Source organism: Peromyscus eremicus, chromosome 8b (assembly GCF_949786415.1).
Source record: "Peromyscus eremicus chromosome 8b, PerEre_H2_v1, whole genome shotgun sequence".
NCBI lineage: Eukaryota > Metazoa > Chordata > Mammalia > Rodentia > Cricetidae > Peromyscus > Peromyscus eremicus.
The window spans coordinates 18,482,326-18,506,107 of NC_081424.1; the positions used below are offsets into that span (position 1 = coordinate 18,482,326).

Here is a 23,782-nt window from a genome sequence, read left to right on the forward strand (position 1 = left end):
AGGATGCTAAACCCACCTTTTGTCTTGAAGCTCTCTGGACTGGAGGAACTATTTTCTCCCGTCATATAGACCACCACCACTCGGACGTTATAGGGAGTGTAAGGCTGTAGGTCTGCGATGTTACAGACGTAAACTGGACCTTGGCTGCATGAAGCTTCAACGTGGTAAAACTCATTATATTTCCACTAGAAAAAGAAGTATAACCAAGATTTTTATTTTTTTCAGAAAATTGTGGACACAGAACTTGATTAAAACTTTTACAAATTTATTTATGTTAAATGTAAGAAACTCTTCATGTGTGTTTAGTTCCAAACACTACTCTCAAAACACATAGCGCCACTGTTGTTTATGTCCGGTTATAATTAGATGATGGACCCGTTTTAACGTAAGTGCAAGGCGGAGCACCCCTGACTCCGTACAATGGGGAAGATTCAGAGCTGAGACATGCTGCTCTCCCGGAATGCAGACGCGAATACTAAGGCAGGATGGCTAAGAATGGAAGTCACAGAGGAGGAACAAGGATGGACGAAAGCGAGGATAGCCTCAGTTCCAGGGACTGTTCACTTCAAAACCATAACCGTGTGTGTTTTGATTCTTAGTTGAAACCCACAAACAAACCAAAAACATTTGGAATTTTCCTCTAATGCCATCTGTAGATATGTACCAGCCATGCTTTACAGGCATTCCTGGGAACCCTAAGTCCTCCAAGGAGGGAAACTCCCACCCACCATTGCACAGATCCTCTGCAGCGACATTGGATGTTAGTTAGATACAGGAAATCCTGCTTCCATCCCGCTTTAGACATCGGAGAGTCTTTAAGTTCAGCTATGTGAAGCTTTTCACTCTGTGGAATTATTTTTTAAAATCTTTCTATTTAGGTCCTTAAAAATCATTACTTGAGCATGGCAAGTGGTTTTTTATACAACTAGAAAAGACAAAGGATGTGGCGTTTTGTCAAGAGTTCATCATGTCTTTTCCTTGGTAGCGTTTCCTAAGAAGGTCAGTTTCCATAAATAAACTTTCCTCTGCATCTCCTTTTTCATTCAGCCCTCGTGAGGTCGAGTGATGTCATCAGATAGGTACTTCACATTAGTCTCTATTAGGTTAGGAATGTCTTCTATTGTAATTTCAGGGAGCAGACCCCCATGTTGCAAAGGACAATGAGGGAGGATGGGAAGGACAGAGGGAATGAAACAGTAAGAAGAAGAACTGCTATTCAAGGCAATGGCTGCACTAAACTCATGAACACGTCAATCCCACTGAGACATAATGAAATGGCTTAACGAAACAGGTGATTATTCAATGTGCATTACGTACTCGAACTGAGTGTGTGTGTGTGTGTGTGTGTGTGTGTGTGTGTGTGTGTGTGTGTAAGAGGGAGAGAGGAAAGAGAGAGAGAAGGAGGGAGAGAGGAGAGAGAGAGAGATTATTCCCAGCTAAAAACTTCAGCCAGTCAGGTCCTGCCTTCTTAGTGATATGGTATATAATTTACCTCTAGTGACTAGATAAATGGACCCCGCATTCTACAGCATCTAGAAATCAGCAGAGCTCCTAAAGTGCAGGGGAGATGTTTACCAAGAGTCCTTGCTGGAAAACTGGCAGCAGATCGGCCTCGCTGCAGTAGTGAATGTTCTGGGCAGACCACCAACTTGGCAGCTATCATGGGCTATCCCAGAAAAATCACAGGGAGTTCGAACGTTCCACTTGTCAGAAGTTAACAAGCGCAGGGGTGCAGGCTACCCCAGAGAGATTGTCTAGCTATTTGCACAGTTTTGGAGAGTGTCTAGCCTACAGTACTTTACAGATCAGAACTTCAGGAATACATAGTTCCAGGAGAGAACAAAAATGAAGGGAAACTACTGTTTAATGGGCTTCTATGAGAACAAGCCAAAGTAAAATTATTTCCCCCTGGTTGTAAGTTGAGTATGTTCTGTTTCTATACACTTTTGAGGTATTTTAAAAATCTATGAAAAAAAATTTATTGGAGATATAAATTAAAAAATTAGCTTGCAGGCTGGGGATGTAGCTAAGGTGGTAAAGTGTCTACCTATTATACTCAAAGCCCTGGGTTTGATTATCGGCATCATAATCTAGGTGTGGTGGTGCACATCTTAATCCTAGCACGAAGATGGTAAGAGAGAAGAATCAGAAGTTCAAGGTCATGGGTTATCTTCCCCTATATAAAGAATTCAAGACCAGCCTGGGCTATATAAGAAAGACCTTGTCTCAAAACAAACAACCAAATAAATAAATTCTTAGCTTATGTTCTGGGGTCTTTATTTTCCAGGCAAGGAAATTGTGTCAGAACAACAAATTGTACCATGTTGTTCTTTCATTTATTATGAAAAAAATTAATTAGAAGGAATACTTATCTCCCCTAACTGTTCGCCTTCCAAGTGTCTCAATGTGGATTTATGGGGTCGCTGTCACCAATCTTGTCATTACGAGACAAGTTCAAGTTGCTCAAAAGAGATGGAGCTTCCAGCTGGAGGTCATCTGTCTACCGTCCAGAACCAGAGCCTTGAGTTCTGCTCAAGAACCTGTACTGCAGATGGTCACAAGCAGAAAGGACCACTTTCAGCTTCATGGTAAACTTTTTAAGAAGCTGTCTCTTGCTGTGGACAGCCCAGGATGGTCTCAAACTCATGGTCCTCCTACCTCCTCCTTCTACATGCTGGGATTCAAAGCATGTATCACCACACACCCAGTAGCTTCATGGCTTTCTAAGTGGCCTATGAGGAACCTGTGTTGAAAAAGTGGGGGACAGAGGGCTTGTACAATAAAAGCAACTCCTGGAAGTCATGAGGACTGGACCAGGAGGGCCTGTCTGCTGCCCTCCCCAGACTTTGAGGATTGGGACAGCTGACGTAACGACTCATGCTCCTACTATGGACAACACCCAAGTGGGACTGGTCTAGGGATATGTCAGTCCTGGGCTCTTCTGTGCCCAACTGGTGACATATGACTCATTATAGTGTCTATCTCAGCCTCTGTCTCCTCATCAAGAAAGTGAGGTGCCAGCACATTATTATCCCTCTCATCTTCCCCAATCTGGGAAGCAACACTAACGTCTCCTCCCCTTGACTTTACACTGAACTCCATTAAGCTTACTTAAGTCTAAAAGCAAACTCTCCTCCAATGTCTCCAGTTTAGCCTTATTGTTATAAGGTTGCTATTTTAAATAGGTAACAAAACATTAAAACAGATTCAAAAAAAAAGCTTTAAACTATAATCTTCCATTTGACCAACTCAGTACTCAATGTTCCATTTTCTAGTCTCATCCCAAAAAGTACCAAAATAAAATCACACAAATATATCTTAGATGGTAAAATTTTAAAACCTCCCAAGATTTGGAGGGAGGGACTTTAAGAAAACAGTGGAACGCATGTGACATGTAAGTAGAAGGGGTTCCTGATGAGTACAGAAAGGGGACAAAAGAAGGTCACAGCGGAAGGGCAGTAGAGGGGATGGATGAGAACAAGATCACACTGTCAATATCTCAGCACAGAATGGAAAGGGACACATGAGGTCCCTCCCCTCGCTGAGGAGCTAGTGCTAATCAATGGCTGCTGGAGGAAAGACAGCCTTTTTCTCTGAGTGCAGAGGCGCAGGTAAGTTGACCATGATCCAGTAAATAACCCCACACCCTGCACATGCAAGCAGCTCTGATTAAACTCGGTGGGTTACTAACATAAACATAAAAGGAAGGGGGAGATGTCAGGAAGGGGATGAGGGGGTGGGACTAAGAGAGAAGAACAGTGGGGGAATGTCATCAAAATGCACAACATTCATGGATGAAATCCTCAAAGAATAACTGCTAAATTTATTTTAAAAAATAAATGTGAATAAACTACAAGGGAGCAATTTCACTTTTAAAGAAGTAGTGAGAAACGTGACAGTACTAATTCGCTTTAAGTAACTCCAAAACAAGATATTTTTAACCGGTCTTTACAAACATGTCGACGTAAGCCTGTATGTATGTATGTATATGATGAGCTATCTCTCCAGCCCCTAGATGAGTCTTTTGTTTGTTTGGTTTGGTTTTTTGTTTCATTGATTGGTTTGGTTTTTTGGGTTTTTTTGAGACAGTTTTCTCTGTGTAGTCTTGACTGTCCTGGAATATATGAGTCTTCTCAAAGACATTTTTTATTATACTTATTTAGTGTCGGAGGAGAGGGGGGAAGACACAGACATGCCCAGATGTGGATGAGGAGATCAGGGGACACTTTATGGGAACAGAAAAGAAAAGGAAAGAGGAAAAGGAAAAAGAGAATATAGATATGAGGTAGATCATTGAGTCTACTCTGAGAAAAAAGATAAAGAAATAATAAGATAAATGGGTAGATAATTGAATCTACTCTAAAAAGAAAAAGGGGAAGATATAAAAATGACAAAAGGTAGATTACTGAATCTATTATGAAAAGAAAAAAGAGAATATGGATATAAGATAAAAAGGTCAATTATTGAATCTACTTCTTAAAAAGGATCTAATTGTTTTACATAGGATAAGTAATGAAAATTTTTTGTCTGAGTTTATCAAATGTTACTGGACTGGACATTATTATACATATAAAATGGAGTTTTTGTCTGAATCTGTCAAATGTTAATTGACTAGACATCGTCAATGCAATTCTTGACTGTATATATTGTATATACTTATTGGATATAGTTTTTCTTGTATTAATTATAAGCTTTTTTAAATTTTAGACAAAAAGGGGAAATGTGGTGGTATTGTGTTCCCCAAAATATTGTGCACGCTAATAAACTTATCTGGGGTCAGAGAACAGGACAGCCACAATATTAAACATAGAGGATAGGCAGTGGTAGCACACGCCTTTAATCCTAGCATTCCAGAGGCAGAGATCTACCTGGATCTCTGTGTGTTCAAGGATACAGCCAAGCATGGTGACTCATGCCTTTAATCCCAGAAAGTGAGCCTTTAATCCCAGGGAGTGATGGCAGAAAGCAGAAAGATATATAAGGCATGAAGAACAGAAACTAGAAGCATTTGGCTGGTTAAGCTTTTAGGCTTTGAGCAGCAGTTCAGCTGAGATTCATTCTGGATGAGGACTCAGAGGCTTCCAGTCTGAGGAAACAGGATCAGCTGAGGAACTGCAGAGGTGAGGTGGCTGTGGCTTGTTCTGCTTCTCTGATCTTTCAGCATTCACCCCAATAACTGGCCTCAGGTTTGAATTTGTTAATAAGACTCTTTAAGATTCATGCTACAGGTTCTCTCTTTCTACTCTGTGGGTCCCATGGATCAAACCCAAGTCCCCAAGCTTGCCAATAACCACCTTTCCCCTTGAGCCACTTTGCCATCCCTTAAGAGCAAACTGAACTTTGGACACTGCTTTGGACAGAACTTTATCTGGATAACGTAATGCTTCTCATGCCAATCAGAGCCAATGAATGTCGGCAAGCGTTGTTGATTCATACAATAGAACATTCTAGTCATGAAAAAAAACCCATCTTCCCAGCTTATTGCACATCATACAATAAGGATTTGCACCAAAAGTCTACCTTCTGGAGTTCAAACCAAAATCTGCTGAGGTTAACATTAGACGGAGCTTTCCAGTCTAATTGCAGACTAGTGTTCCCTGGAACCAAGGCAGAAGGTTTCTCCGGTGTGTCAAACATGTTGACGGTGACAAGATGACTCTCAGTACACCACATTTCCTCTGAGTGGCAGGCCAGGACCTTTTTGTTTAAAAAAAAAATGGGGGGGGGGAGCTTAGTCCTCTCAGAACATGTGCTCGAATACGGCAATTTAGAAGTACCCAGGACGCTCAATACCTTCAACACATACAGTTGTCCACCAGACAGTTTTGTGATGAGGAGAGCCAGCCTGGCCCTTGGAAATTCACCCTGTCTGAGAGGAGTCTCAGGCATCGGAGCCAGGTGTGACATAACCAGCTGATAGCGAACTGACTCTCTGGGGCCGTTGGGCCTGTGCGACTCGGTCCAGGACACATGGAGACGGGTGTCTGACAGCACAGTCGCGTTGATGTGACAAACGGCCCCGGGCACTGAAATAAATAGCAGCAAGGGCTCAGGACAGGGCAGCCGCACCAGGTGGTGGAAAGAAGCGAGAGAGTCAGTTGAGGAACGGTGCCGTCATGTGAGCTGGATGAGCTACAGAGGTCCAGAGGAAAGTTGGCCTCTTACATAACGGGAAGCCAGCAGGCTGCCTGAAAAGACGTCGCCTATTTTTGCCTCATGACCAAACCATTCTCTGACCCCAGCTCAAGCCTCCAGCCAGTGAGGAACGACGAAATTCGGGAGAGCCCTTGTGACGGTCATCAGAAACAGCTGAAAGAAATGATCTCCGCCCTTCAGATCTTCAACCTGCTGTTTTTAAGGCTGTGAAGTCGGATGACCCTACGCCTCGGGACGCTGAGCACATTTCACGTTTTGTCTTGGTATTCCTGTCTCTCGCCACGTGTGCAGAGACGGGCGAGTACATGGGAAGAGAGTGACACTGTGTGGCGAGACGGAAGAATGTGTTTCTTGGTCACACTGCAGTTTGATGTTTCACCTCCCCATAGCTTTGTGCTTTCCTTGGATGTTACTCAGCCCTGTCAAGAGCCAGGGTCAAGTCGCTAAAGTGGTTTTCCTCCCGAGTTAACTGTTCTTATTAAACTTTAAACACTCCCATGATGATTATTACTTAATACTCAGGTAAAACACACACACACACACACACACACACACACACACACACAGAGAGAGAGAGAGAGAGACATGCACATCACACACATTGTAAAAATCCGTACTAGAAACCCACACCAGCCAATAACTCACCTCCGCTGTTAGTTTTTCCCTGAATCTCTTTTCCCAGAGGTAAATGTTCTAGAGGATCTGAATAATAATTCTTCACCGCTACCTGAATCACGTATGTTGAAAATGGCTGCAAGTCTTCAATACGGACGACATTCTGCTGTGATTCCTGCAATTGATATTTTTAAATAAGTATTTAATTCTTGCATCTCACACAAACGACTCAAAACAGTTGTCCTGGCTCATTCACGACACTACTGTCTTAATATAACAGACTTAACTGGTTGACTGTCTCCGGGGACAAGTGACAAATGATTGGCAGGCGCAACTCTCGGCCAGCGTGAAACAACTCACTTCACACAGGCGCTGAGACAAAGGGGCCAGTGTGTCATTCTCATGGCATCAGAATGTGGGCACATGAGTTTGCAAACTCATGTGAACACAGCAAAAGATCAAAAGGACAGTTAAACCCCTCAGAAATGAAGTCGGGTGGGGCAAACGACATCCTTGGGGCACTGCTCTGCTTTAGAACTATCCAAGAAGGTTGCTGCACACACCCTGCCTTGGTGCCACCCTGAGCAATTCTGACCCAGTTGTCTTGGGTAAAGCCAAGGTTGGGAGTCACTGACTGACACCCATCTCAATCAACTTACCGTCAGGAAACTAGAGCAGGTCTACTAATGGAAAATGTCCAGCGCCACAGCCACATGACCCAAAGAATAATGTATGCTTTATGGCAACGCACAGGATCTAATGCCTAAAGTGAATGACCAATTTCCCCTTCTTGAATTGGTGCAATAAAGCAAGAACAAAGCAAACTATTGGGCACAGATTATTCCATTACTCAGATAACCAAACACCAACACCAGTACTGAAGTGAATAATGACAATTCATCCATCTGAGAAATAGGTAGATCCAGGCACAGTGATATGTGCCTGTAATGCCATGACTCCAGAGGCAAGGAATTCTGCAGCAAATTCAAGGCCAACCTTGGGCTTGGAGTTCTGGGGCTAGTTTCCCCACCAGCTAGGACTATACAGTAAGATGGTGTCTCAGAGAGACAGAGAGAATCAGGGACAATGAGAGAGATCTAGTGCATGCCTACTATTCCATGATAACTAGGGAAACAATGACAAATAACAAGCAGATGGTGTCCCTAGGGTGGATGTCACAACCCACAGAACAAATAGACAAAAATATTATACACACTCTATATTAGATAAGTGTTATGAAAGGACACATAATAGTCATGTTCTCTCTGCCTGATATAGATAGATAGATAGATAGATAGATAGATAGATAGATAGATAGATAGATAGATAGATAGATAGAGATATCTATATATCTCTATCTATCTATCTATCTATGATATTGTATATCATATCTATCTAGATATCTATAGATATGTCTATCTAGATATGATATACAACCGATAGCTAGCATTAGTAAATTTCCCTATATTTAACTTACTTCCAGACAAGAAGGCTAGATACCAATATACTTTGATCAGTCGTTGGCTGGAAGAAGTTTTAAAATAGGCATCTCTGTCAGAACACATGGTTGAAAGGTTTACATCCAGAAAGTGCATTTTATAAGAACAAAGGCAGCCACCTCTAGACTTACCAGCATTCTGTGTATCCTGCTGTAGTTGTTTGTCCCATTAGCCTCTGTGTAGTAGACCAGGTATGTTGGTGTGGGGCTGGTGATGCCATGCCATGTGAGGTTTGTCTTGGCTGGAGGTAATTTGAGTGTGAGGCTGGTGTTGGTGGCATTCAATATAGTTGCCTCTACTATATCTGAAGCTAGAGACAGATATGCTTTATCTACAATAATAAGAAAAAAGACAAATATGTACAGAAAAAATAATAGTCTTTATCTAACAATGGTAATAGTGTTAGAAACAAATTGGCAAGTATACAGCACTTTTACTTGAAATGATAAATATGAAATGCTTTTGATATCATATCCACTCTGAGAAAGCAAAAATGGCTTTGTCTCCTGTCCCTGGCTGTGGCAAACTATCCTGGATCCTCCCAGGTATCCTCCTCCTTTTCTCCACATTCACGTGTCTGATGCTGTTTAGGATAGCACACCCAGAGGAAAACTCATTTTCTGAAGTTCAGTTGTAGCTGGGACAATCATGAAGTACAATCTTGGTAGGTGTCTGCTCTGTGAACCTTCCAAAGCGGCGTGTGTCTCACTGATAATGAAGGGCAAATTTGCTGTAAGACGTCCCTGTCCCTTTCCTTCTCCCTGCGTACGATGCAGCCACCATGTCACTGGGAACAGAAGTAATCTAGCAAAAACTTATCGGAAGACATGCTAGCAAGGTTTGAGGCTGGCTGGCAGGAGACGAGGGCACAGAGGGTCAAGGGCCTGATGCTAACGTCTGTGTGTGACATGCTGTTTATTGCACTCTTAAACTCACTGTAGCTGAAGTAGCCTCTTGTTAATCCCAGCTGCTCATTCAGCCCCAGCTGACTAGCATCTATTACCCTAGAAAAGCAAAGGTTTCGGTTCCAGATTCTTAACTCAAGTATATCACACGATCAAGACTTTGCTTCCCTTTGAAACTTCCCAAGGCCGGCCTCCATCACCTGCACCTCTCTGCCATAATACTACAATGAGAGAAGCATATTCAATGGGCTTTTCTAGCCAAACTTCCAAAATACCCCCAATAGTCCCCTCCAAAAAGGAAAAACATGGCCAGGTTCATCCCATCTCACTCTCTGCTGCCAGTTTCTGTGTTAGTTTGCCTCTCTGTTGCCGTGATAAAATACTGACCAGAACCAATCTGGAGGCAATGAGGGTTTTTTTCTGTTCCCACTTTACGGTCTATCACCGAGGGAAGCCAGAGCAGGAACTGGAGACGGGTACCTGGAAGCAGGAACTTGGGCAGAGGCCACGGAAGAATGCTGCTTAGTGGCTTGGTCCTCATGGCTTGCTCAGCCTGCTTTCTTATACAGTCCAGGACCACTCCCCCAAGGGAGGTATCACCCATAGTGGGCTGGGCCCTCGCATATCAATCATCAATCAAGAAAATACTCCCATAGACAAATCCGCACGCCAGTCTGACAGAGGCGATTCCTCAGGATTGAAGTTCCCTCTTCCCAGGTGACTCTGTATCAATTTGACATATACATCTGGCTGTAAATTCTGATCTATTCACCTGACAGGTACTATGCAATTTGCCTTCTAAAATACAACACCGTTATGCAAAGTGCTAAACACGGCAAATGTGATTTTGAACCACCTTACACCAACTCCATGGCCCATTGTCTATTGGAGTTGGCAATACATCTCCTGTCGACTGTTCTATCTTCTCTTGACTCTGCAAAGTTGTACTTCACTCTGGACACATTGCACTGTCCGCTATGCTAGGTTTCCACCTGTCTGTTCTCTGATGCAGGCATCCTCCAGAGTCCTGAATGACCTTCCTCGTGCATCCTATCTCCTGGGAAGCCCTGCTTATGCCCTAATGCAATTGAGGGCGTTACCTCTGTGTCCCCACCATACACCTGTTTTCTTCCACTACTAGACACATTTGGTTTGGGTTTAATGCTTTATTTCTTATCCACCAATAGAATGTGAATCTTCTGATTCAAACGGTACTTGCCCCATTGTTCCAGAAGGGAGAGTGACACATATTAGCTGTAATCTTTACTAATTGGTATTTTCAAACTATAAATGCATCCTTTGCATGTAAGAAACCTAGGAGAGAAATGTCTCAGCATCAAATATTTGATCAAGACCAGTCCTTCACTGCCTTGGGACTTCAGAAGAACTTCCAGTTCTTCTACAGAGACAATGATCTAGTTCACAAATATTTACATAACACTCTATCTCCTCACACTCCACATTTCAAATAAATGTTACATATCATCAATTATAAGCTGTTGGGAATGCTTATGGAAAATGATACTGTTGTGTCGATTCCAGATATGAATTCCAGGGCACAGCAAAGAATGCTCAACTAGACATAAAGCCTTGATCCCTGGAAAGAGGGAGTGTGCAAAGAGCCTGTGAGTCCAACGTTGAGGACACTGGGAAGGATTTGGAGGAGGACAATTTCACCAGTGCTACAGAATGTACCACTCTTCAGCTAAATGATGCTATTCATTTGTGCTGACTTCTGGTCTGAATGAAAAATAGGATAGCCATATTTGGAAAAATTGAGAAAAACTGACTCAAAGATTTATGTTATTTATTTTTATTCAGCTAATATGGTAGGCATGTTGAAATGTTGGAAATGTCACTTTGTACAGATGGAAAGATTCCCTCCCTCTTTTCCTCTGTTCTTCCCCTCCTCCCTTCCACTCTTCCCTTTTTTTTTTCAAATCCCATATGTTTTGAAGCAGTTAAATACCTCAGGAGCAAAGAAAGTGGTAATTTCCTAATATCTCCAGCAGATGGAGGTAAAGTACCCTTCCCAAATGGACCTACAGCGTGGTAAAGAGGATGCTTCTTTCCCAGCTAAGGACAGTACCTTATTATACTGTAATGAGTTTCCGTAACAAAAACTCATGGTAATCTTAGGACTTCCACTGTTAGGTATGTGTTGGCATTGTTATTGAACATCAAACAGATTTCATTGTGTTTTCCTAATGAACATTAGTTTCTAGTGCAATTTGGGATGCACAGTAAAACTGGTATGAAATTGGAAAGCGCTCCTATATATGTCCCAATACATGCATAGACTCCCCCATTACTAATAACTCATCAAAGCTCCACGTGTTTTAGAATCAATGAGCCTACCGGAACATATTATTACCTAAAGGCCATAGTTTACATCCGGCTTCTCTGCTGTGCCGTAGATTTGATGAGGTAGAAAATGTCTTATGGTATCCCCCACTCTTACAGTATCATACAGAGCACTTCACTGCCTTGAATGCACTCTGTGCTCCAGCTATTCATCCCTGCTACCCTCCGCCCTAGTGACCACTGATTTCATTACTGCCTGTCCTAGTCTGTGTCTCAATGGTTGTGAGAAACCCTGACAAGAACCAACTTGGGAAAGAAAGCGTTTATTCACCTTCGAGGCTATAGTCCATTATTTGGGGAAGCCAAGGCAGGAACTGAAGCAAAAGACTGACAGGAGACAGTGCTTACTGCCTTCCTTCCTCTGGCTTGCTCCTGCTTTCTTTATTCTCCGGACCCACCTGCCTAGCGATGGCGCCACCTAGTGGGCCCTCCTACATCAAATAGCCGCTAAGAAAAGGTTGACAGACAGAAAGGGGTGGATCCAGATGGGAGCCAATGTAGGGAAGACCTGGGAAGAGCAGGCAGAGGGGATATAGTAATCAGGATATAGGATAGGGAGGAGACGGGACTATTTTCAATAAAAGGAGAAAAAATTAGAAATGAACCACAGGCCAGTCTGTGGAAATAATTCCTCAGTGGAGGCTCTCTCTTCCCAGGTGACTCCAGTTTGTGTCAAGTTGACGAAAACCAGCCAACACAACTGTGGTTGTGGTTTCTACATTTGCAGGGCGCCATACAGGTGGAATTGTACAATAGGGGACTTTTTCAGTTTGGTTCCTTTGCCTTCTATGCCTGTGTGTTTTCTCCACATCTTTTCACAACTTCACAGCGCCTCTCTTTTCTTTTCTTTTCTTTTTCTTTTCTTTTCTTTTCTTTTCTTTTCTTTTCTTTTTTTCTCCAAACTGTTTCCCTTCAGGTTTGTAGTCCATTGTTAGCTCATTTTTGTGATGACTATAAGGTATTTTCCCCCCAACATTATTTGTTAGACATTCTTTCACCAATGTATGACTTTTGTCCCTCTGTCAAACACTTGACTACATGTATGAGGGTCTGTTTCCACAGTCTCCCATTGTGGTGGTGTTCATGTGTCTTCCAATGCCAACCGGCCTAGATTACAGTAACTTTATGAAAAGTCTTCAGATCGACTCGTACTTATAACTTTATTCTTTCCCTTTGATATGATGTTAGTTTCTCTTTTGATCTCCACATAAACATTACAATTTGCTTGTCAATGTCCACAAGATCATTTTCTGGATCCTGAGGAGACCGCACTGAATCTATGGATCAAACTGGGGGTAAGTGGCATCTCAACTTCATATCCATCATGTGGACTGTCTGTACATTTATTTCACTTTCCTTCAAGTACTCCCACCAGAATTTTGTAGAATTTAGGTCTTGTACATTGTCATATAGGTCTTGTACATATTTTGTTAGACTTATACACAAGTATTTCATTTGGGGGGATGATAACACAAATAGTCTTATCTTTTTATTGCAAATTTGGCTTGTTTGTTGCTGAAAAAATTGATTTTGCAACATTCTGCAAACTTGCCAAATTACTTGCTAGTTTTGGGGGATTTTGCCAGCTCTTCCAGATTCTCATGTCACCTGCTATTTCTCCCTCCCCAATCCATGAGCTCTTTATTTTCTACACAAGATGAAAGACAAGTGAAGTAGATATAAACACACACACACACACACACACACACACACACACACACGTGTAGAAGCACACACACAGGCATGAATAACGAAATTCACTGTTGCAGTTATTGTGAATCAAGAAAAATATCCATTCTTGTTTTCCCTCGACCACTAGCTTCTCTGACACTCCTCCTTCATTACGTAGATCTGAGTTTCTGACCCACATCATTTTCCTTCTCTCTAAACAACTTCTTTGACTATGTCTTACAAGGCAGGTCTACTTAACATAATGAATGCATAATACAGGAGAGTTCAAAAACACAGCGCTTGACCTTGAAAGATAGTGGGAGGTTTTCCAAAAGGCTTTTGACACCACTGAAAGGCCTAAAACAGACAGAAGAGATGGAAGGCAGGAGGAGAGAACAGGTCACAGGCTCCCACATCTAATGTTGACTACTGCGGTCCACGCTGTGTGCATTTGTGAGCCCGGGGTAAAGAGCAGGTATGTCTGACAGTATAGAGCAGAAGCAGGGGCCTAACAGAGAGACTGAAGGGACAGACAGCCTTGGAGAAGGAAAGGAGCAGGTTGTGAGGATGACCTGTTACCTGGAAAAGGCTGCAGAGCCGAACTGTAAGCTACGATATGCTTGCTCCCTGGGGCCTTCACCTGGGAGACCACAGCCCCGCTTCCCTTCTTTGCTTGATAAATCTGTGTGTTGTCCTTTGTTGTGATGATCCAATACACAAACTCTCTGTCCACTGTTAAGCTAACAATTCTTTTTCCTGTTGGTTCAAAACAAAGAAAAAAATTAAAGGATAAAGAAATAAGCAAAATAACATAAAATTAAACATCTTAAGTTTTCCACTCTAAATAATATATAAAGTTATTTTTTCTGCAAGAAAACTGCTAAATTTTAAATATTACAATATTTTTTTAAAAAGCTTATTTTATGCCATTTGACTCAATAATGTTTCCTCATTTGGTTTCTGGACCCAGTGAAGTCAAGGTAAACACTGTCATTACCAGTTCCATTTTGTAAAAATAAAAGCCAAGGCATGGGGGCATTAAATACACTGCTCACAGCCACAAGGCCAATTAAGAAGAGAGCCGGTCTAAAAACCTGCCTCCAACATGGGATACCTTCCTACAAGTTATTGGTCAGGAAGGTCCTAGATGCCCCAAAAATAACACAGGCGATTGCCATTGCTCTTAGCTATACACCAGAACCAGATAGTAAGATCCTGTTGTTGAAGATGCCACACTCTTAGTTAGAAAACACAGAGAAATCAAGCTGACACTGACCTAAAAACATCCCCCCTGCTGGCTAGCTTTCATAGTACTAGAAGATGCTATGCAGGCCACTGGGAAGGGGGAAGCCTTCCATGGTATCACCCAGGAGGGAACCCTGAATGCTCTAATACTGACCTACAGCTAGGTATGTCCGCTGATACATCAGTGGCACAAGGGTTATGGGTAATCAACTGCTTTCTGACTGGATCTGAGGCCTGCTCCAAAGGAAGGAATTCATGCCTGGTACTGTAAACCTGGTCAAAAGCCCCACAGCCTAGGAAGTCTTAGGCCTCTGTGAGTGAAACTTCTTCCACTGTCTTGCTAAGTAGATATGTTGTCAAACTGGTTCTAAATAAATTTCTATGTTTATGGCCATAGGTCATTGCTTCCCTCAACCTTGGCCTGAGATGTCTCTATATGCAGTGGGCAGCAGGTAATGCAGAGACTTAGAACTGTCCAAGCACTAAGAGTGAGTCATTATTGAATGGTTAGGTCTAACTGGGACACCCATTGTAGCACCTCTAACATACCACACATACACACACACATACACACACACACACACACACACACACATCAGGGAACATCAAGAAAGAAAGGTAAAAAGAACATACAAGCTGGAGGATGAGGAGTGTTATGAAATGCTGTCTTCTGGACATGGCACGACCACTTCATTCATGTACTCACTAAAGCCATGGTTGACTACACAAGACCAGGCCCTCCAATAAGCAGCACTAATTGGACACGGTAGTTACAGGAGAGTGGGGTCATCACAGGGAAAGGAGGATATTTTGGGAAACCTTTGGGGGATGGGAGGAGAAGGTTGAAGGGGGATATGATCAAAAAATGTTGTTTACACACACAAAATTGTAATAAATGGCAAAAGAATATATGTCCCTATGACTCCAAATTAAATAACATAAAGCCATCAACAACAGATGGCATGTATAGGATTCATGGTCTTGCTCAGTATTTGCATCAATAACTTAGAATAAATGCACAGTGCATGTCCTTAACACATTATAGATCATATATGGTTTTCACTTTCACTAATGGGTTTGGATATAGGCTTGAAATTCAAAACTAGCACAATCAAATCAAGAAAAAGATGGTCACATAATAGAAGCGAACAAAATCCTAAATTCAAATTTAAAAATCAATTCTATACACCAACAAATGAAAGACATCTGGCTTAGCTATGTGTGCAGAACAAACTATGGGCTTTTGGTGTGGTGAGCACTGTAAATCATGATGTTAGTTTCAACTACAGTGAGAAGATGCATGAAGAAACCATCCTTCTGCACTGTTCAGAACCCAGTCAGAGTACAGTGTGGCATCATGAGGTAACATTTAAGAGAACCTTAAGTAATTGTAGTGAAATGACAAGTAAGTGCCCAAAACAGAAAGACCTAGTGGTCATATCACTTGAAAATTAGCTACAGATGACTCGGATTCTTCACTAAATGTAATGATTCTAATAGTCTATCGTATTTATCTCTACACAGCTGAATGACTATCATGGGAAAATGTTTAACTCATATTTTGCAAACTTGGAGGTCAAGATGAAGATAATAAATGATAGGAATGGAGATAAACTTTGGCTAAATATATGAAAAAAATCTAATTCTCAACATTGTCCAAAGGAATGAGACAAAATTATTTAGAGTATTTTTTTTTAATGAATAAGTAGCCATGAAAGGTGGCATGTGCCTGTGATTCTACACTCAAGAGATGGAGGCATAAGGATCAGGAGTTCAAGCCAACCTCAACTTCACAGTGAGTGGGAGGCCAGCCTGGGCTACATGAGACCCTGTGTTGTGGAATATTAGTTAAAGATGTGTTACATGCTTGTATGCTGTGGAATATTTGTTTAATGATGAAAAGATGTGTTGTGTTCTTTTATTTTGCATTTGTTTAACTCTGTGAAGCTGTGTTACTTTGCCTGCCTAAAACATCTGATTGGTCTAATAAAGACCTGAACAACCAATTGCTAGGCAGGAGAGGGATAGGCAGGGCTGCCAGGCAGAGAGAATAAATAATAGGAGAAATCTAGGCTAGAGGAACAAGAAAAGAAGAGGAGGATGTAAGGGGCCAGCCACCCAGCCAGACAGCCAGACACAGAATAAGAAGGAAATAAATAAATATAGAATAGAAAAAGGTAAAAGACCAGAGGCAAAGGTAGACAGGGTAATTTAAGTTAACAAAAGCTGGCTAAAAACAAGCCAAGCTAAGGCCGGGCATTCATAAGTAAGAATAAATCTTCGTATATTTACTTGGGAGCTGGGTGGTGGGCCTCTAAAGAGTAAGAGTAAAAAGACCCCTGTCTCAAAAAAAAAAAGCAAACAAAAATCCCAATGTTTAAATAAATAAAATAAAATCTTCCAGCAATGTAACAATTAAATGATCTCTAAAGTCATCCTAATTTTCTAAGGATGGATTTCAATAGTGGATTCATGATCAGTTCCCTATCTATATGATAAGGTTTTACCAGATAAAGGAAATCATGAAAATGCATATCTGTAGACCCAAAGGTAAACACTGCCTGCCAAGAAGGTTGTATGCAGCAAAACTGTCTTTTACAGTTGACGAAGAAATTAGGGCACTGCTAGACAAGCACAAACCCTGCAGTAACCCAGTGCCAATGCTGCAAAGGATGCATGAAGAAATGGTGTCCTGGAGCCAGAGAGACGACTACGGGGCTAAGAGCACCGGTGCTCTTCCAAAGGTCTGGGTTTGACGCCCAGCACCCACATAGTGGCTTACAGCTGCCTGTAACTTCAGGGTTTCTGGCACCTTCTTCTGGTCTCTGTGGACATCACATTCACACTGTACACAGCAGACAAAATATCCATATACAAAGAAAGAAAGAAAGAAAGAAAAAAAGAAGGATGGAAGGAAGGAAGGAAGGAAGGAAGGAAGGGAAGGAAGGAAAAAAGGAAGGAAGGAAGGAAGGAAGAGAGAGAGAGAGAGAGAGAAAGAAAGAAAGAAAGAAAGAAAGAAAGAAAGAAAGAAAGAAAGAAAGAAAGAAAGAAATAGGAAAGGGAGAGAAAGCAGATGAGGAGATAGAGTCAACCATGTGAGCACAAGGAAGAATAAATTTAATGAAAGGAATAGATAAAATAGGGAAATAGAACAAATCCAGGATACCCAACTCTGTAAATCCCTAATACAAATAAGAGATAGGAGAGAAAGAAAAAGAACAAACAATAATCTAGCCAGCCAAAAAAACAACCCCAAAACTTACAGGAATTAGTGAACATCTCTCAATAAAAACATTAAACGTAAACAGCTTCAACTCATTCATAAAGATATGCAGACTAGCTAGGCAGCGTATGTCACTAGAAAAAGCCCCCATAGACTGTGTGTCATGAGGAAAGTCAATCTATCAGAGGCAGAAAAGCTGAAAACAAGCTGCTGTAGCTATTCCGACACTTGATCAAACAGAATTTAAACCAGATTTTGCCAGAAGGGACAAAGAAAGCCACTACACAGTAATGATGGGAACAATTCATCACGAAGCTGTAACAACTGCAAATATACACATCAAATGTGGGGCTCCCAATTTCATCAAATAAACATGAATGGACACAGAAGAAGAGATCCTGATAGAGTCACAGTGGGTGACTTCAACACCCAACTCTTGTCTTTAAAAAGGCAGTCCAAACTAAAAGTCAACCATGATACTTCGGCGAAAGTCCTTCCACTGATAAAAGGACCCATCAGATAGCTAGAAGACATTCCTTCCATCCACTGTACACAAATACACATTCTTCTCAGCAGCCATGAAAACGACTCTGTAATAGAACACGCTTTCAGCCACAATGAAGGTTTTAAGAAACACAAAAGAATATCAGATCATAGTACAAAAAAAAATATAAAGCAAAGCAAAAGAAACTCGACAAATATGAATACTTGGAGACTGAATTATACACTTGTTCTGGAAGCCATTGAAGAACTTGAAGAGGAAGTTTAGAGCTTCTTAAAATCAATGAAAAGAGAAACACAATACACTAGACCCTTTGGAGGCTAAGGCAGTTCTAATACAGAAGTTGACAGCTAAGAGTGCTTACATTACATATACAGGGGGGCCCTTGAGTACCTCCACCCATGTGGCCCCCTGCTCTGGCAGTGTATTATGACCTGCTCTCTCACCTTGCCTTGATTGAAGTTTTTGGGGTTTTTTGGGGGTTTTTTTTGTTTGTTTGTTTTTACTATCTTCATATCCCTTAAGGCTTTTGAAAAGCACAAGCAAGACAGAGCCAAAAGAAATGGCAAGAAACAGTAAAGATCAGGGAACAAACAGAGACTAAAAGAATAATTCACAGGATCAACCAAACAGAATCTGGTTCTTTGAAAAGTGAGATTGATAAACCCTTTCCAAAGTATATTAGCAACCTTTCTCATTGCTACGGTCAAATATCTGACAAAAAGCAATGAAAAGGCATTCTTCATTCCATAAGAATGAAGGGAAGAAGGAATGTCTGGTCACTTTGAACCCACAGTCGGGAAACAGAGATCTGAGAGGAAGTGGAACTATAACCCCAAAGCTTTAGCCATGACCGCTTGCACAAGATTAAACCAGACAAAATACCAGCAAGGGTGGGAGAGAACTTTGTTAAGTCCCACCCCGAGCTGAGGAGGTATTGGTAACTGATGGCCACTGGGGGAGAGAGAGTCATTTTCTCCAGGGATACAGCCCTTGAGAGGCTACCCATGCTCTGGTAGATTGTCCTACAACCATGTACGTACTGGCAGCACCAAGTGGACTCAGTGGGTTTTAGAAGGAGGAGGAGGAGGAGGAGGAGGAGGAGGAGGAGGAGGAGGAGGAGGAGGGAGAAGAAGATACAGAGTCAGAAGGGAAAAGTGGAGGGAGGATAGAGGAGGATTTAGAGAAAGAATGGAGGGTAAATTTGATCAGAACATATTATAGGTATATATAAAAATCTTTAAAAAATCAAAACCTGCCTTCTGTGACCCATTTCGTTGAGTGATACTCTATCTCGTAAAGCTTCAACCTTCCAAATCAGTGCTAGAGACCAGCTGGAGACGAGGAATTCAAATACCAGAGCCTAGGGTGAGCATTTCACATTCAAACCACAGCACAACATAACCAAAAGAAAGAGCAGGAAACCTCGAATTGATAAAATTAGAAGTGAAAATGAGGACTTATAAGGGATTACAATGAAACCCAGAGACTCACTAAGGAATAACTTGGAAATTTATATTTCAAGAAAACCGGAAAAAAAAAATCTAGAAAAAGTGGATAAATTCCATTTCTCCACTGACCTGCCAAAAACTAAATCAAGGCAATAAAAATGAACAGATGCATCCCAAGCAACAGTACTGAAGCAGTAATAAAGAGTCTCCTCAGAGAAAAGTCCAGGATTGAATGGACTCACTGTTGAATTCTTCCAAACTAACGTTCCTCAAGCTATTCCACACAGTGAACGGGAGAAGATACCAAAAGTGGATAACACATTAAAAAAAAAGAAAAACCTTAGACTAATTTCCCTAATGAACGTCGATGCAGAACGTACTTGCAACTTGAACTCAGGAACACCTAAGCTGATCACACAGCATGGACAAGGTTTCATCACAGAGATGAAGTTCGGTTCAACATAGACACATCAGTCAGTGTGATACAACACATCAATAAAGTGAAAGACTCAGTTACATAATCATCTCAATAGACACAGGAAAGGATTCGTAACCGAGTTCAGTGTACCTTTATCATAAAATCTCTGAAGAAACTAGGAATAGAGGGATATCCCTCAATATAATGAAGTCTATGAGTAACAGACACAGAGCCAACATAGGCAAAACTAAGCATTTCCTCTACATTCAGGAATGAAACAACGGTATCCATCCATTCTCACTGCTCCTCAAAACACTGGCTAAGCTAGCACAATAAGAGAAGAAAAAGACAGGTTTTGCTGGTTTGAATTGAGAATGGCCCCTAGGGGCGAATATGTCCCAATGCCTAGTCTCCTGATGGGTAGAACTATTTGGGCAGGATTAGGAGGTGTGGCTTTGCTGAAGGAGATGTGTCAGGGATGTGGGCTTTGAGATTTCAAAAGCTCTCTCTCTTTCTCCCTCCTTTCTTCCCTCCCTCACTTCCTCCCTCCCTCCAGACCCCCTCCCTCTCTCTCCCTCTCTCTCATGCTCATGGATCCAAATAAGCTCTTGGCTGCTTTTCCAGCCCCATGTGCCTGCCTGTTGTCATGCTCCCTCTGGAACTTCATTATCCAACATTGCCCAAGAGAATACTTCCAGGGGTGATGGCCCCTTTAAACTCATTTTTCAATCCATTAGCACTTGTGGCTTTTGTCTACTTGAACATAGCCTGGCAGAGGAATTAAATACTTATATGCATTTAATTTGAACTCGTTTAAACACTCCAAATTGACCTGTGGTTGTCATGTTAGACAGTGAGGAGTGGAGAGTAAGAGGAGGCAGAGCATTTAAAGGTGTTTTCCTATTGGACTTTTCCCTAATTAGCTTCCAAATCACCTTAGACCTTCAAATGGTTCTGTAAGCTTGTGAATTTCAGTTGCTAAGGTCGATGCATACTGGCAATGGAGTCAAAGTGGAAATAAACTATGTGCTGGTAAGGGTGCAGCTAGTTAGACCTAGTTCATCTCCTGAAACTGTAGTCCTTCAGACGAGTTACCACCTTCCTTAGTCCCAGTTTTCTAAGTTTTTTAAGATGAATATACTAGTACGTGCCTCCCCTGGGTACTGTGAAGATTAAATGCATCTAATCTATTACCATGTTAGATTACAGAGCTAATTTCATAGCTTCTTCTTTTGATGTTTGTTTGCTTGTTTGTTTGTTTGTTTGTTTTATTGTTATTCTGGGGTTGTTTAGGTTTGTTTTGGTTTGATTTGGTTTTGGGGTTTTTTTGTTTTTTTGTTTTTGTTTTTTGTTTTTTGTTTTTGTTTTTTGTTTTTTGAGACAGTGTTTCCCTGCGTAACAACATCCCTGGAACTCACTTTGTAGACCAGGCTAGCCTCGAACGCACACAGATTCACCTGCTTCTGCTTCCCAAGTGCTGGGATTAAAGATGTGCACCATCACATGTGGCCTCATTTCACTATTAATTTAAATATCTTAAACATAACTGAGAAAGTTAGGTCAATCACTCTACAGTTTCCTGGAGATACCTTGCCAGAGCACACATTAATGCTCTTCTGAGCAGGTGAAAAGTACAGATACTTTTCACTGATGTGTGTGCTCACATGTGCGTACATGCATGTAAATGTGAATTGTTCATGTGGGGGTTGAAAATTTCAAATGACATTCATTCTTCAGGTGCCTTTCAGCTTTCATGGGTCTGTAACCTAATGAAATAGGTTACACTAGCTGACTAATGAGTTTCCAGGAACTGACTCACTGGCTTCTGCCTCCTATCACGCCATCATGGGATTATACATGTCACTAGGCACTAGAGACCCAAACTCAGGTCCTCACAATTTCAAGGAAAGTGTTTTACCAGTTGATCAATCTGTCCAAACCTGCAATATTTTTTTTCCTTTTGTATATGTCTTATGGCGTACATGTACATGCTCATGCGCACTTGTGTGTATATGTGGAAGCCAGAGGTCAATTCACTGTGGGTTTCCTTCTAGTAACTAGCCAATCTTTAGGTTGGTCAAATTTTCAATGAGGATCAAAATTATAATTTTTTTTTCTTTCGTTTTGGTTTGGTTTGGCTTGGTGGTGGTGGTGGTATTTTCTACGTAGCCCTGGCTATTCTGGAACTCACAGTGTAGACCAGGCTGGCCTTGAACTCACAGAGATCTGCCTGCCCCTGCCTCCCAAGTACTGGAATTAAAAGTGTGTGCCACCATGCCAAGCTAAGATTATAATTTTAATTGGTAGTTGTGGGATCAAAATTTATCAACCCAGAGTTTATCAATTCTGCTTGACTGGCTGGCAGCAACTCACAGGGATCTTCCTGTCTCTGTCTCCCCACTACTTGGATTATAAGTGCGCATCCACACCTGCTTTTTCTGTGGGTCCTCATTATTGTACAGCAAGTACTGTACTAACTGAGCTGCCTCCCCTTCCCTGCCTGCTCTTTCTAACGGACAGACTGCTGTTATAAATGAGGATATATGCGCTGGGGATAAAGCTCAGTGGAGATTGCCTAGCACACACCACTGGGTTTGATAGCCAGCACTTCATAAAACTAAACCTGGAGACACACATCTGTAAATCCAAGCACTTGGGAGGAAGAAGAAAGAAGATCAGGAGTTCAAGGGTATCCTGGGCTAGAGAGTGGATTTATGGCCACCCTTGGGTTACATGAAACCTACAAAAAAGAAGAAGAAAAGATATATGTACACATCAGCATGTTACCAAGAATGACAGGCTCCATGGTGACTTCCCAGCATTGACATCCTTCCAGATCCATGGCCCAGATCTCGTGTCCTTTGGTAAAGTATATCCATGGTCTCTTTGGGTCTGAGGTATCAACAGCCATTGCCCCACCTAACTCGGATTCCATCACATTACAAGGACATTGGCTCCTTCCACGCTGGTTTGAGGCCTTGGGTTGTAGAACATGGTGCAAGGTGTGATTGCTAATACTGCAGTAGAACATCTGATGGCCCAGATCTGAAACTTCTGTCCAATACAAGCGGCTATAGGGAAGTGGAAGGGAAAATTCCTTTAATTGAATGAGGAAAATATGTCACTTCAAACATTAGTTTCTAACGAAGATTAGTCATGTATAATAATAAGAGGATAAATGCAGCCTTGGGAGGAAGCATGTCCAAACAGCAAATAACTTGCTTCTGAGGCGGAGGAGGTTACAAGAAGTCCAACTCAGTGTTGCCCAATGGTTTTTTTTTAATAATGTGTTACAGCCAAAGTCCTGGGCTCTGGTGACCTTGGGCTCCTGGTCTGAGCACCTTCAGTGGCCATCAACAGCTGTAAATTCTAAATATGTTTTTACATTTTTCAGTAGGCCCTTCTCCACTCTCTTCCTATTTCTGTTTCTTAAGACCAATCAACAACCTAGTTTCAGAACTGTTTATGTCTGTGTTTACGGTACAAATAAAAACATCCTTTCCGGGTTGGGAAATGGACACTCAGTTGCTGAATGGAGGTCCTAAGACAACATTATAAAGATAGGAAATTTATGAAGATGGAGGAACCTGGAAGAGTTTTTGCTGGGCCACAGCTGCTGGCCGTCTGGGCTGCCCAGCTCATCTTTGTCTCCATCTACTTCTTGGCTTTACCACGTGCAGCTGTTATAAAATTCGCTGATATAAAAATTTGCTACAGCTTTCCTTCTGGCAAT

At 41.7% G+C, this 23,782-nt stretch overlaps 1 protein-coding gene across 1 annotated transcript in view; it reads right to left on the bottom strand.

Moving 5' to 3' along the window:
• Ros1 (ROS proto-oncogene 1, receptor tyrosine kinase) overlaps positions 1-23,782 on the bottom strand; it is a 128,894-nt gene that overhangs the window by 36,680 nt on the left and 68,432 nt on the right. The window contains exons 26-32 of the mRNA XM_059272572.1: positions 22,837-23,120; positions 13,790-13,966; positions 8,402-8,601; positions 6,802-6,946; positions 5,794-6,026; positions 5,521-5,697; positions 17-185 (exon numbers count right to left, since the gene is read on the bottom strand). Of these exons, the coding sequence (XP_059128555.1) occupies positions 17-185; positions 5,521-5,697; positions 5,794-6,026; positions 6,802-6,946; positions 8,402-8,601; positions 13,790-13,966; positions 22,837-23,120 (1,385 nt within the window). The remainder of the gene's footprint in view (positions 1-16; positions 186-5,520; positions 5,698-5,793; positions 6,027-6,801; positions 6,947-8,401; positions 8,602-13,789; positions 13,967-22,836; positions 23,121-23,782) is intronic.